Source organism: Egretta garzetta, unplaced genomic scaffold (genome assembly GCF_000687185.1).
Source record: "Egretta garzetta isolate BGI_Z169 unplaced genomic scaffold, ASM68718v1 scaffold564, whole genome shotgun sequence".
NCBI classification, from domain to species: domain Eukaryota; kingdom Metazoa; phylum Chordata; class Aves; order Pelecaniformes; family Ardeidae; genus Egretta; species Egretta garzetta.
This window is the reverse complement of record NW_009259502.1, coordinates 122021-139551: the sequence shown is the minus strand read 5'-3', so window position 1 is coordinate 139551 and position 17531 is coordinate 122021. Positions and strand designations below refer to the sequence as shown.

At 53.1% G+C, this 17531-nt stretch overlaps 1 protein-coding gene across 1 annotated transcript in view; it reads left to right on the top strand.

The window, feature by feature from the left end:
• The first annotated feature begins 941 nt into the window (after positions 1–941).
• PIP5K1C (phosphatidylinositol-4-phosphate 5-kinase type 1 gamma) overlaps positions 942–17531 on the top strand; it is a 42110-nt gene continuing 25520 nt past the window's right edge. The window contains exons 1-2 of the mRNA XM_035892992.1: positions 942–998; positions 16526–16535. Of these exons, the coding sequence (XP_035748885.1) occupies positions 942–998; positions 16526–16535 (67 nt within the window). The remainder of the gene's footprint in view (positions 999–16525; positions 16536–17531) is intronic.

The window sequence follows — 17531 nt, the reverse complement described above, 5'->3', positions numbered from 1 at the left end:
CCCCCCCTCCGCCGCCTAATAAACGATAGCTCGTTAACCGCCTCGGAACTGGCAGCTTTAGCTCTGCGCGTGACGGCGCGGCCCCGCTGTGTCCCTGGCTGACAGGTTCCTTTGTGGGCCTGACGCGAAGCTCCCGCGCCCTGCCTGAGCCTCAGGTTTGTTCCGAGCCTGCTGCGAGGCCGACGGCTTTCGGCTGTGTGGTGACAGCGATCTTGTCTTCGGGCCGTTAAATGGGGATCATTAGAGCCTCTAAAACCCAACAAATTGCAGCGGAAGCTGTGATTATTTCAGAGGTGTCATCTGCTGCTTGGGGGGGCTGGATGTAACGTGTAATTTTTGGTAGGGTGCTGAGACCTAGGCAAGTGGCAAGCTGTCCCCGGCCTGCCTGCTTCGGTTCCTCGGTGCTGCGAGGAAGATGGAGGGGCTGGCTGCGGGCCGCCTGCCTTCCCCAGGCTGCTCGCGGCGCTCCCCACCCACCCATCGGGGCTCTTTTTTTGGGAGCGTGCTCCCAGCACAGCGTGGTGGGGATGGTGGCCTTGCAGCTTGTGATGCTGAGGGACCGAAAGAGAGAACCTCTTGCTGATGAACAACTAAAATATTGTTTATTTTTCTGACTTCTCTGTCACCTTTCTGTGTTTTGGGGAGGGTAGAGGGTTGTCCCTCAGGATGAGACAAGGTGTCCGTGGAGGCTGTTGCTCAGGAGGTGTTTAAGCAGGGAGCGTGTGTTTTCCTTCCCTTCTCGAGTAAATCTGAATTTATGAACCTGTAGGCTGTCTTACCTTACGCTGATAGTAAAAAAGATGAAACGGAGCCAGTAATCTCACCGATGCTTTGATTTTTTCGAGTCAGGTTGCTTACTCCTCACTTGGGTAGCGTCCAAATTGTGTCACTCGGCCTCAGCCGCGCTTGCAACTGGAGCTCCCGGGAGGGCTGGGGACAACATGCACGACGGCCAGCAAGTATTTTCTGGAAGACAACAAAACCTGGGGGGACTGGAGGTGGCCCTGGGTGGGTGTGCACGGAGGCACAGCCTCACCCACGGGTGGGGTGGGCTGTGCTGTGCTGCAGGGCTCGGGTCGGTGCCGCCGGCTGGCGGAGCACGTCGACGTGCTCTGTGGTCCTCGCTGCAGCAGATGGGAACGCTGTACGCCAGAGCCGTGTGCCCGGGAGCAGAGGGGGTTTGTGCTGGACGCTGTCCTCTTCTGTTGACTGTTTCAAAGCTGATGGCAACAAACCCAATTTAGCATGTGCAGCGCTGATGCCGTCGCTGCTGTTGGGAGCAGCGATGGAGGTGGTGAAGTGCTCGTGACCCACCTATACAGGTGCTTCGTGCCGCTCGCCTTAATGCTGGCGCCGCTGATGAAGGATTACTGGCGTAGCAGCAATCTGCAATTTGCAGGAGAGCAGGGATGGCTGTGTGCTGCGCTCTTGCTAAACGAATGTGGCAGGGTTAATCCAGACCGCGGGTCAGGTCAGCAAAGGCCTTCCCCAGGCGCTCAGTGAATATCGAGAGGGGAGCTGGTTCGTCTGGGACAGGAGTGAAACCAGGTGGAGGAGAGGCACTGAGAGTCAGGGAGACCTTGCAAGGTTGACTTACGGCATGGAGAGCCTTCTGAAGGGAGCTTCTGGAAGCCTCCTAATACGCGTTGAGGGGGAAAGCCTCGTTTAGTGCCAGCAGCTGGGCTTGTGCATGACACACAGGCCCTATTTGTCCCTTTCAGAGAACCCGGCTTTGAGGTTTTTAAAAGTTTTGTAACAGCTGTGGTTGAAAAGGGAGTTTCAAAATCTGACGGGTGTAAATGGCTGCGGTGCCTCCTGCCGCACACGCTTGCCTTGGGAAGGGGCTGCGGGGAGCGTAAGGGGCTGCTCGTCGGTTCTGTGCGGAGAGCAGAGCCGTCGGCAGGGGCGCAAGGCACTGTGTGCGTGCGGGGTGGGCACTGGGATCGCTCAGGCTGGCGTCCTCCGACCCCCGGAGCGGTTGGGTGAGGAGAGGGCACATCACCATCCCCCTGCCTGGGTGCAGCCCAGAGGTCTGGAAACCTCCTTTTATCCAAGGGGGCTCGAGTTATTGGAGAGCTGTTGGTACAAAACTGATGGCAAAGCTGCTCTCCACCATCTTGTCGCAAAGGTGGAAATTCTCAGCCCGCCGGGGAAGTTGAGTTGATGTCCGACTTGCTTCCATTTCTCACGTCTCCTGTGGTACATGGGTTGCAGTCTGCTCATCATTTCTGGCTTAGCGCCTGGGCGAAAGCCTCCAGTGCGTTCTTCAGGGTTGAATTCCTCTGCTTTAGGGAGCTGACATGATTTAACAAGTATTTATGCTCTTGTTCAACAGTTGTCTCACTGCACCCAGAGCTGGCGATAGCAAAGTGGAGATCCTGGCCCCGGCCAGTGGTGCTGAGTCTGCTGGATGCTGGCGGCACCTGTCAGGCCATCTGCAAAAAGCACTGGGAGAGCGTTGATTGCGACAGACGAAGAACGGTATTGCAGCTCTTCCCTCTTTGCAGTGATAACTTTGAAGTGACTTTTGAAGGGTTGCTGGAAGCAATTTTGTCAGTGAGCAGATTAGAGATAAGAGAAGAATTCCACCCCGTGGGGCACAAGCAGTTCAATCCATACCAACGTGATGGAGAGGGAAATCGGAGAGAGCTTATCAGCTTGAGGAAAAATCAAATGTAAACATCATCCCCAGCATGATTATGGTTCACAGCTTAGTTGGATGTCACATGCCTCTTTCCCGTGAAATGGTGCTAGCGAAGATGATGACAGAGGGAGTCAGCCAGGCAAAAACAGACAGAAAAACACCCTGCGCCTTGAACTTTTACAGACCCTGCAGTTACTTCGCAGTCAATAAGTCACAGCTCAGCTGCAGGGAAGGAGGAAGGCAATGAAAATAGAATTCAGGCTGCTCTGGCAAATTAGTTGTCCTTTATGATGCGAATCGGCTGGAAACAAATACGGAAGCTGGGATTATGGAGCCCAGGAGCTGCAAAGGGCGGTATTTGTACGGCAGGGAGACCTGGGCACTGCCCCGAGGATGCTGGGCCTGTCTGTATCGGTGTCAGGACAGGCTGCAGAACGAATCCCCGAGAACCCAGGAAGAAGAATGATTAATCTAATTTTCATTAACTAGCTTTTGGCATTGACCTGTATATAATAGCCCGTTACGCCGCTGCTGGGTCTGCGGCTGGCAATTTTTTGCCGTGTCCCACTTGGGAAGCTCGCCGGGCCTCTCCAGAAGGGCTCCTCAGGGAATGACCTGAGTGGATTTAGTATGAGCAGTGCATAATTTGGGAACAATTATTGAAGTGATTCACTGACATGACCATTATGGGCTCTCGCCAGATGCACAATCTTATTAAATATGATTTTCCCATATAAGGTGGTCACAGCCTGAAAAGCAGCAGCAGGCATTCCAGTGCTTGCTTTTTTCATGAACGTGTCTTTCAATCTCAGCTGGTCAAGTCCAGAAATAGGTCTGTCACGGCCGTGCGATACCCTTACAGAGGCTCGGAGAGCCCTTCTCATCGCACACTGCTTACATCTTTGTGGCATTTGATTATTCCCATCCATCTTTTCAGTCTGCCAAGCGCATTCCTGTAGACCAGGATTAATCTATAGAGGCCTGGCAGGTGCCTTGCTCCTGACGTGGATGCGGCACCCACGTGCTCTCTGGGACCTCACCAGCACAGGATCGGTTCCCATCTGCGCGTATGGGAACTGCCGGCGTTACGTGGATATCGGTACCCTACAGCTCGCCAGTCAGAAAATGCTGCCCCTTTCGCACCACAGCAGGGAATGTCAGCAGCAGAGCTGCAGGGCAAAATGTTTGCTAGCTCCCAGTGCAGGGAGGCTTTGGCCATGTTTGGGTGGGAGTGACCCCCGGCAGGCTGGTTTGCACGCTGCGCTCCCAACGGCAGCGCGGGGACAGAGCTACCGGTCATGTTGCTCGTGGGAGATGCTCCCTCTCGCAGCCTGGCTGCGGGAAAGCGGGGGCCAAAGCGGGTCTTGCCCTCCCCGGATGGTCTGATCCCATGGATGTGCCCTCCCTGATCTCGCCCGGAGCCTGTGCCGCTGGGGGAGCGGCCCGGGGGTTGGCTGTTGGAGCAGGCTGCCGGTTTTGAGGCGTGCTCTCTAGACCCTGCAGAGTTTAGAGCGGGGGCCTGGGGACCTCCTTTTCTCCAAGATGGATGTGTGGGGAGAGGGGTGGCTCTGTATGTTTGGCATCCTAAATAGGAGCAGAACAGTAGAAGGCGGCCTAGGTGGGGGGGGTTGTTTCCCACTAAGTCTTTGCCTAACCAAAATTTTTGATAGTCCCCTTTAAATTGGAGTTGTTTAATAACGCAGTTGGCAGCGTCACTTTTCTTCAGCTGTCTCCTGAGCTGTTTCCCTCTAGGCCTGCAAGCTGGGTCATCTCGTGAATGTGCCCAAGAACAGAATTTCTTAGTCGTGTCGGACTGGCCGTCTGTGGTCACGTCTGTGGGGCCGGGCAGAAGCTATTTTTACAGCATTATGCAGGTGCAAAGCCGTAATTGTTTGGTGTGGGTCCCCAGTAAGTAGCTACTGTCCGGGCGATACCTCTGTGCGGTATTTTGCCACTTCTAAATCCATCTGTGGCTGCTGCAGACACTCGAAGGAGCACAACATACTGGGATTTTCTCTAAGTCTTTGGCAAAGCAGAACTCCTGGCGCAAGCGCCCTCTCTGCGTTTGCTGCCTATTGATGGTGTCCTGCTCTGCGTTTGTCCAACAAACAAGTGCAGCCGCTTGTGTTTTCCTCTAACGGGAAGGATGCTGTGATGAAAACGCACGCGGTGCTGAGCCGCTGCCCGCCCGGGGCTGCCCATCCCTTCTGCTGCATGAATGCGCTCGCAGCAATGAAACGATGGGAGCGCAGCGGCGGGGTAAATCGAGGCACTGGGCACAGAAGGCCAGTTAACGCTGAAATGAAACAGAAACGCAGGGAAGAAGAGGGTGAAAGAAACCCAACCTGGCGGCCTGGGGGAGGTGGGGTTTGTCCTGACCCTCATCGGCAGCGACCTCCTCAGCAGAGCAGCCCGGCGTTGCTCGCCTACCCACCCGGGGAGCAGTGTGCCAACAGGAAAAGCATCTGCTGCCTTTCCCAGGCTCTCCGCCTCCCCGCCGGATAACCAGCGGACTGAGTCCCTGGAAGGGGAGCCTGGCCTCTCCAAGCAGCCCTAAAAGAGCCGCTGATCATAAGGGAATGTCAGGGTCTTTCCTTCTCTGGCCTACCCAAGCAGCCTGGCACTTGGTTGAGTTTTTCAGTGTTGCCAGAAGCTGAGTTAACCTCAAGACTTCTTGGGAAACGTTTTCTGTAATTAAAAAGGCGAAAGTGATTAGAGCAGCTTTCCTGTCGCTTCGTCTCTTCTCACCCACATATTTAAGCAGAAAATGCTGTCAACCCCTAATTAGGTGTCGTCTTCTTCCATCGTGTGTTCTTGTGGCTTCCCCAGCTTACGTGTGGGTTTCTGCGCTGGCTTGCGGTGAATAACCCCGGCTGAGTCAGCGTGCGCTGCGGCGGTGAGGAAATCTGGAGCCTTCGAAGACATTCGGTTGCCCCGGTGTTCACAGCCCGTCCGATGCCGCTGGCCACTGCTAACCGTGACACATTTCACCACCTCGCAGCTCCGGGGAGAGGCTGCCGCTCTTTCACCGTAGGAGTGAGCCCCTTTGCTTCTCCTGCAGCTTTCTTTGAATACAGCAAAACCACCACTCTTCCCCCATGCTGTTTAAAAAAAATAGAAATGTGTACAACTAGAGAGCATGTAATGGGAAGGGTTCTTTTAAATAGTTACTGTAACGCAGAAACAGGCTGGAATAATTGAAATTTGAAGAGCAGCAGCATTATTTTATAGCGTGGAGCCTGCACATTCTGTACAGTCGCATCTCTGGCAGGCGGCTGGGACGGGAGCTGTCCCTCCGCATAATTGCGGGGCTTCGCAGCCATTACATCTGGAGTTGCAGAAACGAACCTCGCAATGTCCAATCGCTGCCTGTACGGTTTGCATTCAGCGCAAGGAGTGTAAAACGATTTGCAGGCTCATCAAGGGGGGCACAGTCCTCATCTCCCCTGTAATTAGCAGAATCTGCATGTTCTCTGTGCAGAATTTGCTGTTGGAGAGGGTGGGAAAGGCTTCCTGGGAGACAAGAGAAGCTGGAAACTGGTCGGTTGCTTCTCTGGTGCCTGCGCCGCTGCAGACCTGCCTGTGGCGTGAGCGCTGTTTGGGGCGGACGGGCCCGCGCTCCGGCCGCACGCCTGTAGCTGCTCCTGCTGCACCAGGCGCTCGTTGATCCGGCAAAGGAAGCCGGGTCACGGCCCGGGGTTTGTCACAAGACCGACCTGGGCAGATACGCTGCTGCTTCTGAAAGGGCCTGGAGATTATCTGGGCATGGGAACACCACAAGCCCGTGCCTTTGTTCTGGGTGAAATAGCTCAGTCTCCTGAATTCGGAGGAATTAATGGATTACAAGACGAGGGCAGCTTTGCCTTGTTTGCAGTCATTAAAACGTAGCGGCGCGCTGCTGGGACGGTACCGTTGGTGACGCGGGCTGGTGGGGAGCTTGGTACCGGTCAAACTCCAAGCAGCTCAAACGCTGCTTTGCGCTTTACTGCGTAACATTAAATCTCTCCCAGCCGTGCAGGGGAACGGTGTTTAATTCAGCTTCTGCCTTGTGCTCCGGCTGCTGCTGTTAAGCCTTTACTGCTTCTGCGTTCTGGATTTGCAGCCTGTGGTAGCTGTTGCTGAGCGATGCTCTCGCATGGGGCTTGGTGGCTCCTGCGAAATTAGCTCTCTGGGCTTTGAGGCTCCACGTAGCCAGACTGGTTAATAACTCTTCATTTAAACTTGGCGATGCTTTGGCTGATGAAGCTCTATCAAACTACTGATTCTTCACATTCAAGTTCTCAGTGTTCCTGTACCATGGTAGACGCCTCCTAATTTCTTCCCCAGAAGATGTGGGAGCACTTCAGCCTCAACCAGCACTGAGCTCCTGGAGGAAAGGCAGCTCATCAGCAGAGGAAGGGGAGTGCTGGGCTGGGAGCCAGTTGGGTCCCTACTCTTTCACTGAATTTAGCAATTCAGAGTAATTCCACAGCTGTTTCATGTTTTTTTTCTGTAGGAGGCAAAGAGATCTGCTGCTTTTGAGGCCGGGTAGCTGAGTTCACGCAGTCATTTGATGGGGCTGGTGTTGGAAGCCTGTACTCAACATAACTCAAACTCTGGACAGGTTGGGATGCTGCCCTTCAAAATGAGTGTCTTGAATGTGTCAGACCATGCTGGTGACCGCGTTGTGGTTCTGCAAGAGTAGAATTAGTCGAGATTATTTTGCCCTTTCATTTGCTGCCTGGCAAGATGACGTTTAAATTGCCAGTTGCACTTTTCTCCCCCTTGGAATTTGCCATTCTCAGTTGCTGTTTCATATTCTGTCACCGCAAGGCAGTTGAGGTCTGGATCGCCAGTGGCTGAGACGACCACTGAGACCGGTGAAGTGCAACCTGATGGAGTTGAGGACTGAGATGAAAAACATTGAGGACTGACATGAAAACCGCACATAAGACTGAGAGGGGACCTCATCAGCACACACAAATATCTCAAGGGTGGGGGTCACGAGGACGGAGCCAGACTCTTCTTGGTGGTGCCCAGCGCCAGGACAAGGGGCCATGGGCACAACCTGAAGCAGAAGAGGTTCCAGTTGAATGGGAGGAAGAACGTCTTGACTTTGAGGGTGCCCGAGCCCTGGCCCAGGCTGCCCAGGGGGGCTGTGGAGTCTCCTTCTCTGGAGATCTTCAACCCCTGCCTGGACGCTGTCCGGTGTAACATGCTCTAGGAGAACCTGCTCTAGCAGGGGGATTGGACTGGGTGATCTCCGGAGGTCCCTTCCAACCCTTGCCGTTCTGTGATTCTATGTAATCGCCACTAAAAGAGCATCATTTGCAAAGTCTCTTGCGAGATCAGGCTTGATGCATGAACTTACTTTCTGCCTGCCTGGTTAAGGCTGGGTATGTGCCACCTGAGCAGACGGCATCTTGTCCAGCCCCATGTGGGGCGGGAAGGATGGGCAGGAATGAGGTAGGTAGAACAAAAGCGATGCTACCTTATATTTAAAGCAGGAGTAATGTAGGTCATCTTAATCTGCTCTCCCTCCTCCCCTTCCTGCGGGATGGGAGAGAGTCCCAGCCACGTGCGCTGCAGGGCGACAGTGAGGTTGGGACAACCTTGGCTTTGCTGCTTTCTACCTTTGGAGTGTGTTGTGATCTTTGGCAGGCTTTTCGGCTACTTTACTACCTACCAAAAACCCCCCAAACCTGCCCAGCCCTCCAGCAGAACAGTGGTGTTCCTGTGCGTGAAACCAATGGCTTCAAGGTGTTAACCAGTATTTCTTAGGCTGGAATTCCTGATTTGTGGGTGGAACTGATTTTGCTTAAAGGGCAAGTTGTCAGCATCCTCCTGAGCTCTTGGGTATTTACTTGGGTTTTCTCCAGTTGAAATTGGGCCGCGGTGCAGTTACGCTCCTGCTTCAGATACTGCGTGAATACCTGTATAAGCACTTTTCTGATGCTTGTCCTTTTGGCCCTCCAGTGATTAGGGCTTGGTTCAGAAGGGCTGCATATAGATTTTCATTTTTCATTCAGGGCTGTACAAGCTCAGATAATTAAGGCCACTTTGCACCAATTTGAGCAACTTGAGTGTTGGGAGCAATTTTGGTTGGCGCGTCGATACAGCTCACAAAGGGGTTGGAGCGCTTGAGAAATATTTTTATGTAATTGGCAAGTTTTGAGGGATTTTGTGAAATCTTTCTGAAACTCAAGACGCATCTCTGAAATACGGCAAGGCTCGTGGCAGTCTGCCATACCTTAAAATGGACGATCACAGCGTTCACGTCAGCGATGGAAACGCCGACAGCGGTACGTACCGCCCGCCTGCTGCGTCGACACAATCGATGCGATCTGGGGGGCTACAGCGGCTTGAGATGAGACGGGGCTGGGTTTCTGCTCTTGGAGCCTGCTCGGTTCCGTTCCCGCTTCATCCAAAGCAGGTCAGCTCCTCGCCACCCAGAAGCTGGCAGCCCAGCTTCAGCTAAGTGTCGTCTCTGATGTCCATTGATTTTACTCAAGGTCCTGAGGATCTGAGGGGTCGAAGAAAAACCTTCGGGCTTGGCATAAGGCCTAGACACACCAGTTTCCATTTTCCAAAGTAAAATGAAGGCAGTTAGCTGGCATCTCCCATTGCCACTGGCCAGGTGGGCTGGTTTTTTCCTGCAGGGATGCCCAGCTCTCCTCTAAGTGTAGAGCTGGGAACTGAAGTTCACGCTGGCTTTGCGACACTGCTGGTGTTTACCGTGCTGCTTAACGTGGGAGAGAGAGGAGTCTAACACCAGGCAGACCTGCTGGTACTTTGCTAACTGGCCTAAAAAGACAGGGAAACTTTGCCCGGGTCTTAGGCTTGCGTGTCGTCTTTGGTGCTTTCGGCGACCTGGGCAGCAGCGCAAGCAAAATATTGCCAAAGCCTCTAACGTGGGCAGGATGTGGCAGCAGATGACAAACCCGCTGCGGTAGTTTTCTTTCTGTAGTCTCTCTGCACCTCTGATGGACCAAATTTTGTGGATTTTTCAAGGCAAAATTGTCCATTACTGCATTTTTCAAAGGGAGGCAGCTGGCTAAAATCATCATCTGGCTGAGTGCTCCTTCCCTGGATGTGTGCCTGATGGCACTTCATGCAGTCAGTCGCTCCATTTAGATGCTGATGTGAAACTTGGTTCTCTCTCCCATTTCTTGATTCCACAGTTTCCGTCCATGCAGCCGGTTCCGCAGCACGTGCGTCCCCGCGCCGGGAGGAAGGGGTAACGTGATCAGCAGTCCTGTGCGCAGCCGAGAGGGCAGATGTCATACCTGAGCCTGCTTGTCTTCTCTTTAAATGTCGCTTTTAAATGGGTGTTGTCTTTACAATGACAGTTTTCCTTTCTGTACGTGTTCGGTGCTGCTCTCGCCATCTGTCTGGATGCGTGTTGACGGGGGCAGCGTACAAAACGGCACGGAATTTGCTGGCAGACACGCAAACTACAGAGATGTAAAATAGCCCCGAACTTCAAAGCTGGAACAAAGACAGCAGAAACTTCTACCGTCTGGAAGCTGTGCTTGTCACCGGGGAATGACGCGCTCTTCACTTAGAGGGCAAACGCTTGCCTAGGTGGAATCCAGAAATACGGCAAAGTTTTTCATTTGGGCCTAACAGGTGGTGATTATTTGTGGGTTTCAGTAGCCCATGTTACGGGATAATTTTTGTGTTGATAAAGGACTGTTTGTTCAGTGGTCAGAACTGGAATCTGGAAGGCCAACAATTACCTTTGCTTATAGAATCATGGAATGGTTTGGGTTGAAGGGACCCCCAGAGGTCACCCAGCCCAACCCCCCTGCAGGAGCAGGGACACCTTGAACCACATCAGGTCGCTCACAGCCCCGTCCAACCTGGCCTGGAATGTTCCCAGGGCATCTTGTGCTGAATTTTGTAGCTTATGATATGCACGCTGTTGGTTTATTTTAATTCCAGGATACTTCACCTCAAACCAGCATCTCTTCAGGCTTAAATTAATTCTGATGGGAGAGAAACGATGACGGTGTTTCTCCACCTTGGTGTCAGGGGGCTGGATGTTTGTTTTCATTGCAGTATTAACTAGGAGTCACTGGTGGATTAACTATCTAGGACGCTCTTTTTAGAAAGAGGCTTCTGGACTGGTAATGCCAGAAAATGCTTATTAATGAAAACGAGAAACCGAAGGAGCGAACATCCTGAAACTGCTAATTGCTTTTGCGGCTTCTTCACGGACCTGTGTATAATTGCCATCCCTGCTGCAGCTCCCTTGCAGAGAGCCTCGAAGTCCCGATAAACGTGGGTCTGTCTTTAAAACGAAGCAAAAAGGCTGTGTACTCTGTCAGACAAGAGTTATATTTCAGTTAAAGACAGCAGTTGCCTTATCTGATTCACTTTGATATAATAAACTGGGTTGCCTGTCGTGCACCAGATGCAGAGCTGGCTGATACAGGGTGGTATTAAACTGAAGACCCTCCTGAGATGAAACGTGGGTAGCGGGCTGCTCGTCAGGACTCCGTCAGCTGCGAAAAACGTGGTCGTTTGGGAGGAACTTCATTTAATAACACGCAAGCTCCGGTTTTGTATCGGTAGGATGGCAATGCACGAGCTTCCTTTAAGGTTTATAACCAATCTCGGAGAGATGCCATGGCTTCCCTAACTCCCAGGTTTTAAGCCACAAAGATCGGTTTTGGTTTGAGTCTTTTTTTCCAAATGTAAAACTAGGAGCGGGAGAAGGCTGGAGGTGACCAGCATGAAGAGCAAACTGTAACCTAGAGGAACAAGGTGGCGTTTTGCAGTATCTGAAGAAATGTAATTTAAGTGCAAGTTTTCCTGTGAGGTGGCGTGAAAAACAAATTAAGTTGTAAGGGTGAGGTGGGCTGAAAAATGACTTAACCCAAGGCCTGCGGGAGGGAGGGATAAGATGTGCCTGAATGTCGGCTCTTCACCTAAAAGAAAAAGGAATGGGTTACAGGCAGAGGTGGCAAGGGCTGCTGCCCATTACTTAATGGTTTCCTATTAGAGCTCCTGCTTTTGGGTGCTTTGACTTGCCAAGATAATGGTCTCCCAACTTCCTTTGCCTTATGGCTGGCCTTTAACTTCTGGCAAAACCAATGCACCCTCTTTTGTGAAAAGCCAAGAAGTGTTGCCCCATCCAGAACTTCAGAGCTTGGTCAGGTTCATCCTTGAGCAGTGTGCGGTGTCTGTGGGTGGCTGTGCTTCATCAGACCTGGCTTCTTCTCTTCCCCTGGATGGCCGCCAGCACCTGACTGCTCTAAGCCTTCTAACTTCCATTTGCTGTGCCTTGTAAAAACGACTCTCCCATTAAAATCTCGCTGGTGAGGCTGGAGGAGTCCCGCTGCTTGGTGGGTCCGGATTGATAGGCTTCAGCTGTCTGGCCTGGAAGAAGATTAATGGCTTGGGAGCCAGGAAATGCGAGTTTAAACCATGGGACTTCCCATGTCAGCCCTGTCTATCTTGTGTTACCTATTGAGAGCCGTTACGTAGCTGTTGGCCAGAGTTACCGCACGTCTCTGTCTTCCTCCGACCCCACGACGCACACCACCATCATAAACCAGAGAGCCGGCCACTACCAGCTGAGTCAGGAGGGGAATCCCATGTGAGAGGCTGGGTTGTCCTCCTGGAGATGCTTTTCAGAGTGAACATGTGATGCTTGCATGCCTGGCCGTGGCTGCCGTTTCTCTCCAAACGCGGGAGCAGATTGTGCTCTGCCCCGCTCCTTTGCAAGTCGGTGGCAGTGTGTTTGGCTGGTCCAGCCTTGCAGTGCTATGGCTCAGGGAGCTACCTCACTTCTGGTTTTATTGAAGTCCTAGCAGACAGTATTGAAGATCCTGGGAGATTCTTCTACATAGTTCAGAAATTCTAGGCAGAACTTCACACCACGTTGCTGTCTTTAATTACTTCATCCCATACCTGTTCTTCAAAGGGCATCCCCAGTTTTCCCTTGTGTCGGGCAGATGTTGAATAAAGCCCTGAGAAGGGCTCAGGAGTTGTTCGTGGTTCAGGACTCTGCTTTAGGACCTGTATGACCAGTTATTCCCAGTTGCACCTCGAGTTTACGCAGTTCTGTTGATGCACGTGTATGAGCCACGTGGCCAGCCAGACCGGGCTCTTCCTGAGACGGTCACCTATCCTGGCAGCCCCGTGTTCTTCAGTTGTAGCTTTCTGTGTTTAATGAATGCCTTTCATTAGCACGGGGCTGCTCTGAAACCCGCAGCCCAAGAGCTGGGGGCTCTGGAAAGCTGGGAGAAGAGCTGACCCAGCCAGCTGCAGCTCAGCTCCACGGTAACTTGTTTTCTTTCACCTAATGACAGCCTGCTGTCACACGTCCCAGAAACCACGGTGCCACTTCAGGAAGACCTTGGCCACTCCTGCTTCCCGCGCAGGCGGTGTAAGTGCAGGATACAAAGGGTAAGCACAACACCTGCCTGGTGCACAGCTCGGCAACGACCGCGGTCTCCGTGCTGAACCCCGAACACTGCTGCTTGTGGAGGGCTGTGGCTGAACCGGGTGTGAACGTGTGCCTCTGGGAACACCGTGCCAGAAACCTGCAGTGTCCTCAGCACCCCGGGTGCCTTCGGGAGCTTGAGGATAGCCAGTGCCTCGGTTCTGCCTGCGCAGCACTTGGGGAGCCTAAGTGCTCTTCTGGATTTTGCTCTTTGTCCTTCTGTATCTGTAGTTTTGGACACTTACCTGTACAGAGTCTGGAGCAGAGCCTGTTCCCAAATGAGTAAATAAATGGACATGGCTGCACTTGGTTAAATAGGAGTAATAAATGCCTGGCTCAGCTGCCAAGTGAAAAACCTCTAGGCTGGGCTGGAGCAGCCACTGTTGTGACCTCGCTTTTGAGGGGCTCCGTGCCAGGAAGAGCCTGCGCTTGTGGTTCCCTGTACGGGGGGAGGCTGTCCCCGATCGTCAGCATAATGCAACTGAAACATCCTGGTAGCCCAGCACGGGCACCAGGCTCTCTCTCCCTGCCATCTACGTGTCTCACCTGTTTGTATTTCCTACTAAGAGCTCAAGAAGTATTTTTTTAAATGTCCTTACTTTTTAGGTACTTATTTTCAGCTGATAGCTGAGTCACTAGCTGCCATGCTACAGCCAGGCTCCTGGGGAGAGAAGAGACTACTTGCTGAAACTTTGAGTTACGATTTTTGGCAGCACACTTCATCTTCGAGCTTGTTCTGCTGTGGCTTGTTTTGTTCCATCTGTTCAGGTGCCTTTGTTAGAGCGGAGCAGGAGCACCCGACCGAAACACTCTATAATCACAGAGAGCAGAAGTGGCCATAACAAGGCTGGTGGGAAAAGAACGTGGTGGTGAGCAATAACTTAAATTTATTCTTAAGCTACAGCCCCCCATGCCTTGCGGCAGTAGCTCTTGCCCTAGAGGTCCTTCCTCACTCACAGCACGGGTACGTGGTCTGTCCAGAGCTGCTGCTGCAGGGGATGTTTGCTCACAGAGCCCCGATGGAGGAGAGGAGGACTGGAGGGGTGGGACCCCCCCCAGGTACCAGCCCCCTCCGTCGGGGGGAGAGAGGAGGTGCTGGCATGTCTGGGGAGGGCTAGGATCCATCTGGAGGAAAGGATTTGCAGTAGCTGGAGTGGATTAAGCAGGGTTTGCTCCTAAGGAGCTGACTAGCCCCCACTGTGGCTTGCCGTAGGGTTTGGATGGGTTGTGCGAAATCCATGTGGCCTGTGCAGGAAGAGGGTGGCAGGGTGCTGTGACAAGGGCGGAGGACGCGCTGGTGGGAAGCAGCAAAATGCCAGCCAGACCTGGCTTTCTGCCACGTGTGAGTCGGGGTGGTTAATTTTGAATGAGGCCAAGAAATCTCTGATAGCTTTGGTGCCTAACGAGGTCAGAAGAGACATGCATGCAGCAGGAGAGCTTGAATTTCTAGTTGTTAGGGCAGCACAAGTTTAGGTTTGTTTACAAGCAGGTGCCGTGAACACGGGCGTATCGCTGGTCCACTCGTCCCATCGCGTCTCTTTAATGATGTCTTTTCAGTGGGACCTGGTCAACTTGCAAACCACGCCTGAGTTGCATGGAGGGCCTGCTCCGAGGGGCTGTATCACAAACCCACGCTCTGAAAACAGGTCCGGAAATTCAGCCTGATGCTTTTACCTTGACATCTGTTTTTGAAACAGATAGATAGAAGTTACAGATGTCCCCCCCGCCTCATCTCTTCAGCGGCACGATGCAAATCCGTACGGACGCATGCGTGTTGCAGTGGTGTCCGCAGCACCTGTGGCAACCTGGAAGAATTTACTCAACCTGATGTGAGCAGCCTAGCAAAAGGACTTTACATCCAGTGATGCGTTGTACGCAACCCTGTGCTGAAATACCCTTTCAAGTCTTCAGTGTTTGAGCACCCCTGGAAAATCTCTGTCAAGTGACATTAGCAAGAGCGGCATTAAATCTTAGGAGGATTTAGACGAGCAGCTTTGGCTACGGAGTAAATCAGGAAATACTCCACTCGTTAAAAATCCAGGTGCATCTCCGGGATGATTGGCGAAGGGTGGCCTGTGGACAAAGGGGCCGTTTTCCCTTTGGAACTGGCTGTTGGTCGGGATGCAGAGCTCTCGCGGGTTTAAATCTGTGCTTGCCGTGGTAACTTCTGTGTATCCTGGTGTGGTGGGAGCTGGTGGTTGCGAAACTTCAGGTGGATTTCTTTACCTGCCATGACTGTAGTAACTGGACTTCAGCGCATCTTTTGGAAGGTCAGAAGATGGAAGATTTGGGGAGGAGGATATCTTTCCTGAGTTGTATTCTTCTATTTCAATGTAATTTAGTCTGAGAATAATTCTTGGTGGTGAATGAGCAAGGGGAGTAAGCTCTCTGTCAAGTAACATCCATAGGAAGACACTTTGGAATGGTGGAAGCGATAAACAGTCTGGCCCATCCCTGCTGGGTCGGAGGTGCCAACTTTGTTCAGCTGCAGAACCCTCTGTGAGAAGGGGCTGAGAGATGAAACGGGGGGGGTAGTTTGTCACTGTCTCATGTAGCTTGCAGTCCGGCGCTCTTTGGGTCTGCTGTGCTGCTCCTACAGGCAGCCCGAATGATTTCTTTGCCTTGCCAATCTCTCCCAAGACAGGTTGAGACCCTTTGGAGGGATACCCCGAGAAGCAGTATTGGAAAGGGGACCAAGCCGAGGTGCAGAGGCATCCTCCTGCTCTCTAGTTAAAGGAGTTTTGCCCGCTCACTAACAATATCCTGTGCTATTTATCAGCTTAAGAATTTTTGGGATCGGGTCCAGTGAAGTGGCTTTTTTCAGGCACCAATTCCTTGTCTCGTGCCAGCTACCAGCCTCGCAAGGTATCCTGGCAGGGACGGCGCGTAGCAAGGGGAGCTCGCGAAGGTCGGATGTGGAGAAGAGCCTCCAGCAGCACTAATCCCTACCTGCCCAGGAGGTGCTGAGGTCTGACGTTAAAGCCTCGTGCAGCTAAAGCACCGAGCCCTGCCACGCTGCAAACCCTGTGTGTTTGGGGCAGAATAACTGCTCCGGCTCTGGCAGGCGGTGCGGGACCTTGGGTTAGCCAGCTCGCGCTTCGCCCGTATTAGAGGCGCTCGGAGAGCAGCAGGGTGGAGGATGCAGCTGAGCATCCTTTCCCTGCGCGGAGGTAGGACGCTGCCTGCATTGAAAGTGCTGATCCTGCTTCAAGGCAGGAGCCCACAGGCGGGGAGATAGCGATGCTCGGAAAACAAAGGAGGGAAGTGAATTCTGGACCCGGCCTTCGCAGAGCTGCCTTGTACTTCTCTGACCTGGGGTTAGGAAACGGCTCTCTGGGGCCTTTGGGCAGCTGAAAACTCCATCTGAACACACAAAAAGAGTCCCAGGGGCTGCCTGGGGTCATGCACTGCATTCAGGGCCCTGATGGTTTTGCAGCACAACTGGAAAGGCAACAGGAGGTTCTCTGTCTTCTCGCTGCTGAGCTCTCCCAGCAGCCAGGAGATGCCACAGTGAGCGGTGTCACTGGCGCTCTCTGGGGCCTTTGGGCAGCTGAAAACTCCATCTGAACACACAAAAAGAGTCCCAGGGGCTGCCTGGGGTCATGCACTGCATTCAGGGCCCTGATGGTTTTGCAGCGCAACTGGAAAGGCAACAGGAGGTTCTCTGTCTTCTCGCTGCTGAGCTCTCCCAGCAGCCAGGAGATGCCACAGCGAGCGGTGTCACTGGGTTGGGACCCTCTAGGAGGGGATGTGAAGCTTATCCTACCCCCCAGCAAAGGTAAGGGGACAGCTGGGTGTTGTTCTGGCTCTTCTGGATGGTTGTGAGGAACGTGACTTCAAAGCCCTTCAGCGTTTTATGGCCTCGCTCTAAATTGGCGTCGTGGTTTCAGCGTGGTGCCGCTGTGCCTGGGTGCCGTCACAGGCGCAGAGAGCTGGCTCTGTCCTGGAGAGGGTGCGCTTCCTGCCGCGATGTTTGCTGTCTCTAATTAATCCTCATCAAGCTTTGCTGTGAATTCTCGTAGACAGATTTGGACTCGCAGGCTGTAATAAAGAGAGAAGCCAGAGGCTGGGAAGAGGCTGGCGTCCCCAGCACCCCAGCCGGGGTCCCTGACCTCCGGAGCACCTATCCCCCCTTTCTGCTGCCGCTGCCCACGTGGGCGCTCGGACGTGCTGGGGAGCGTGTGTTGTTGCGCTCTGCAATCCTCCTGTGACCGGCGGCGTGGAAGGGAGCGGGAACACTGTGTTCAGATAAGGCTGCACCTTTCCCGTCTAGCAGATGTTCGCCTGAACATCCCACTGGATTGCATAATTACAGCCTTGAACGCGGAGCCGAACGGCTGCAGCCTTTTCCGCTCCTGGGTGTCAGCTATTGTGTGCTCCTCTTGATGAGATTTTTGGTTTGCTTTTCTGTCAGCTGTGTCACACGGTTGGGGCTGGGCGCTCCAAAATTGTCCT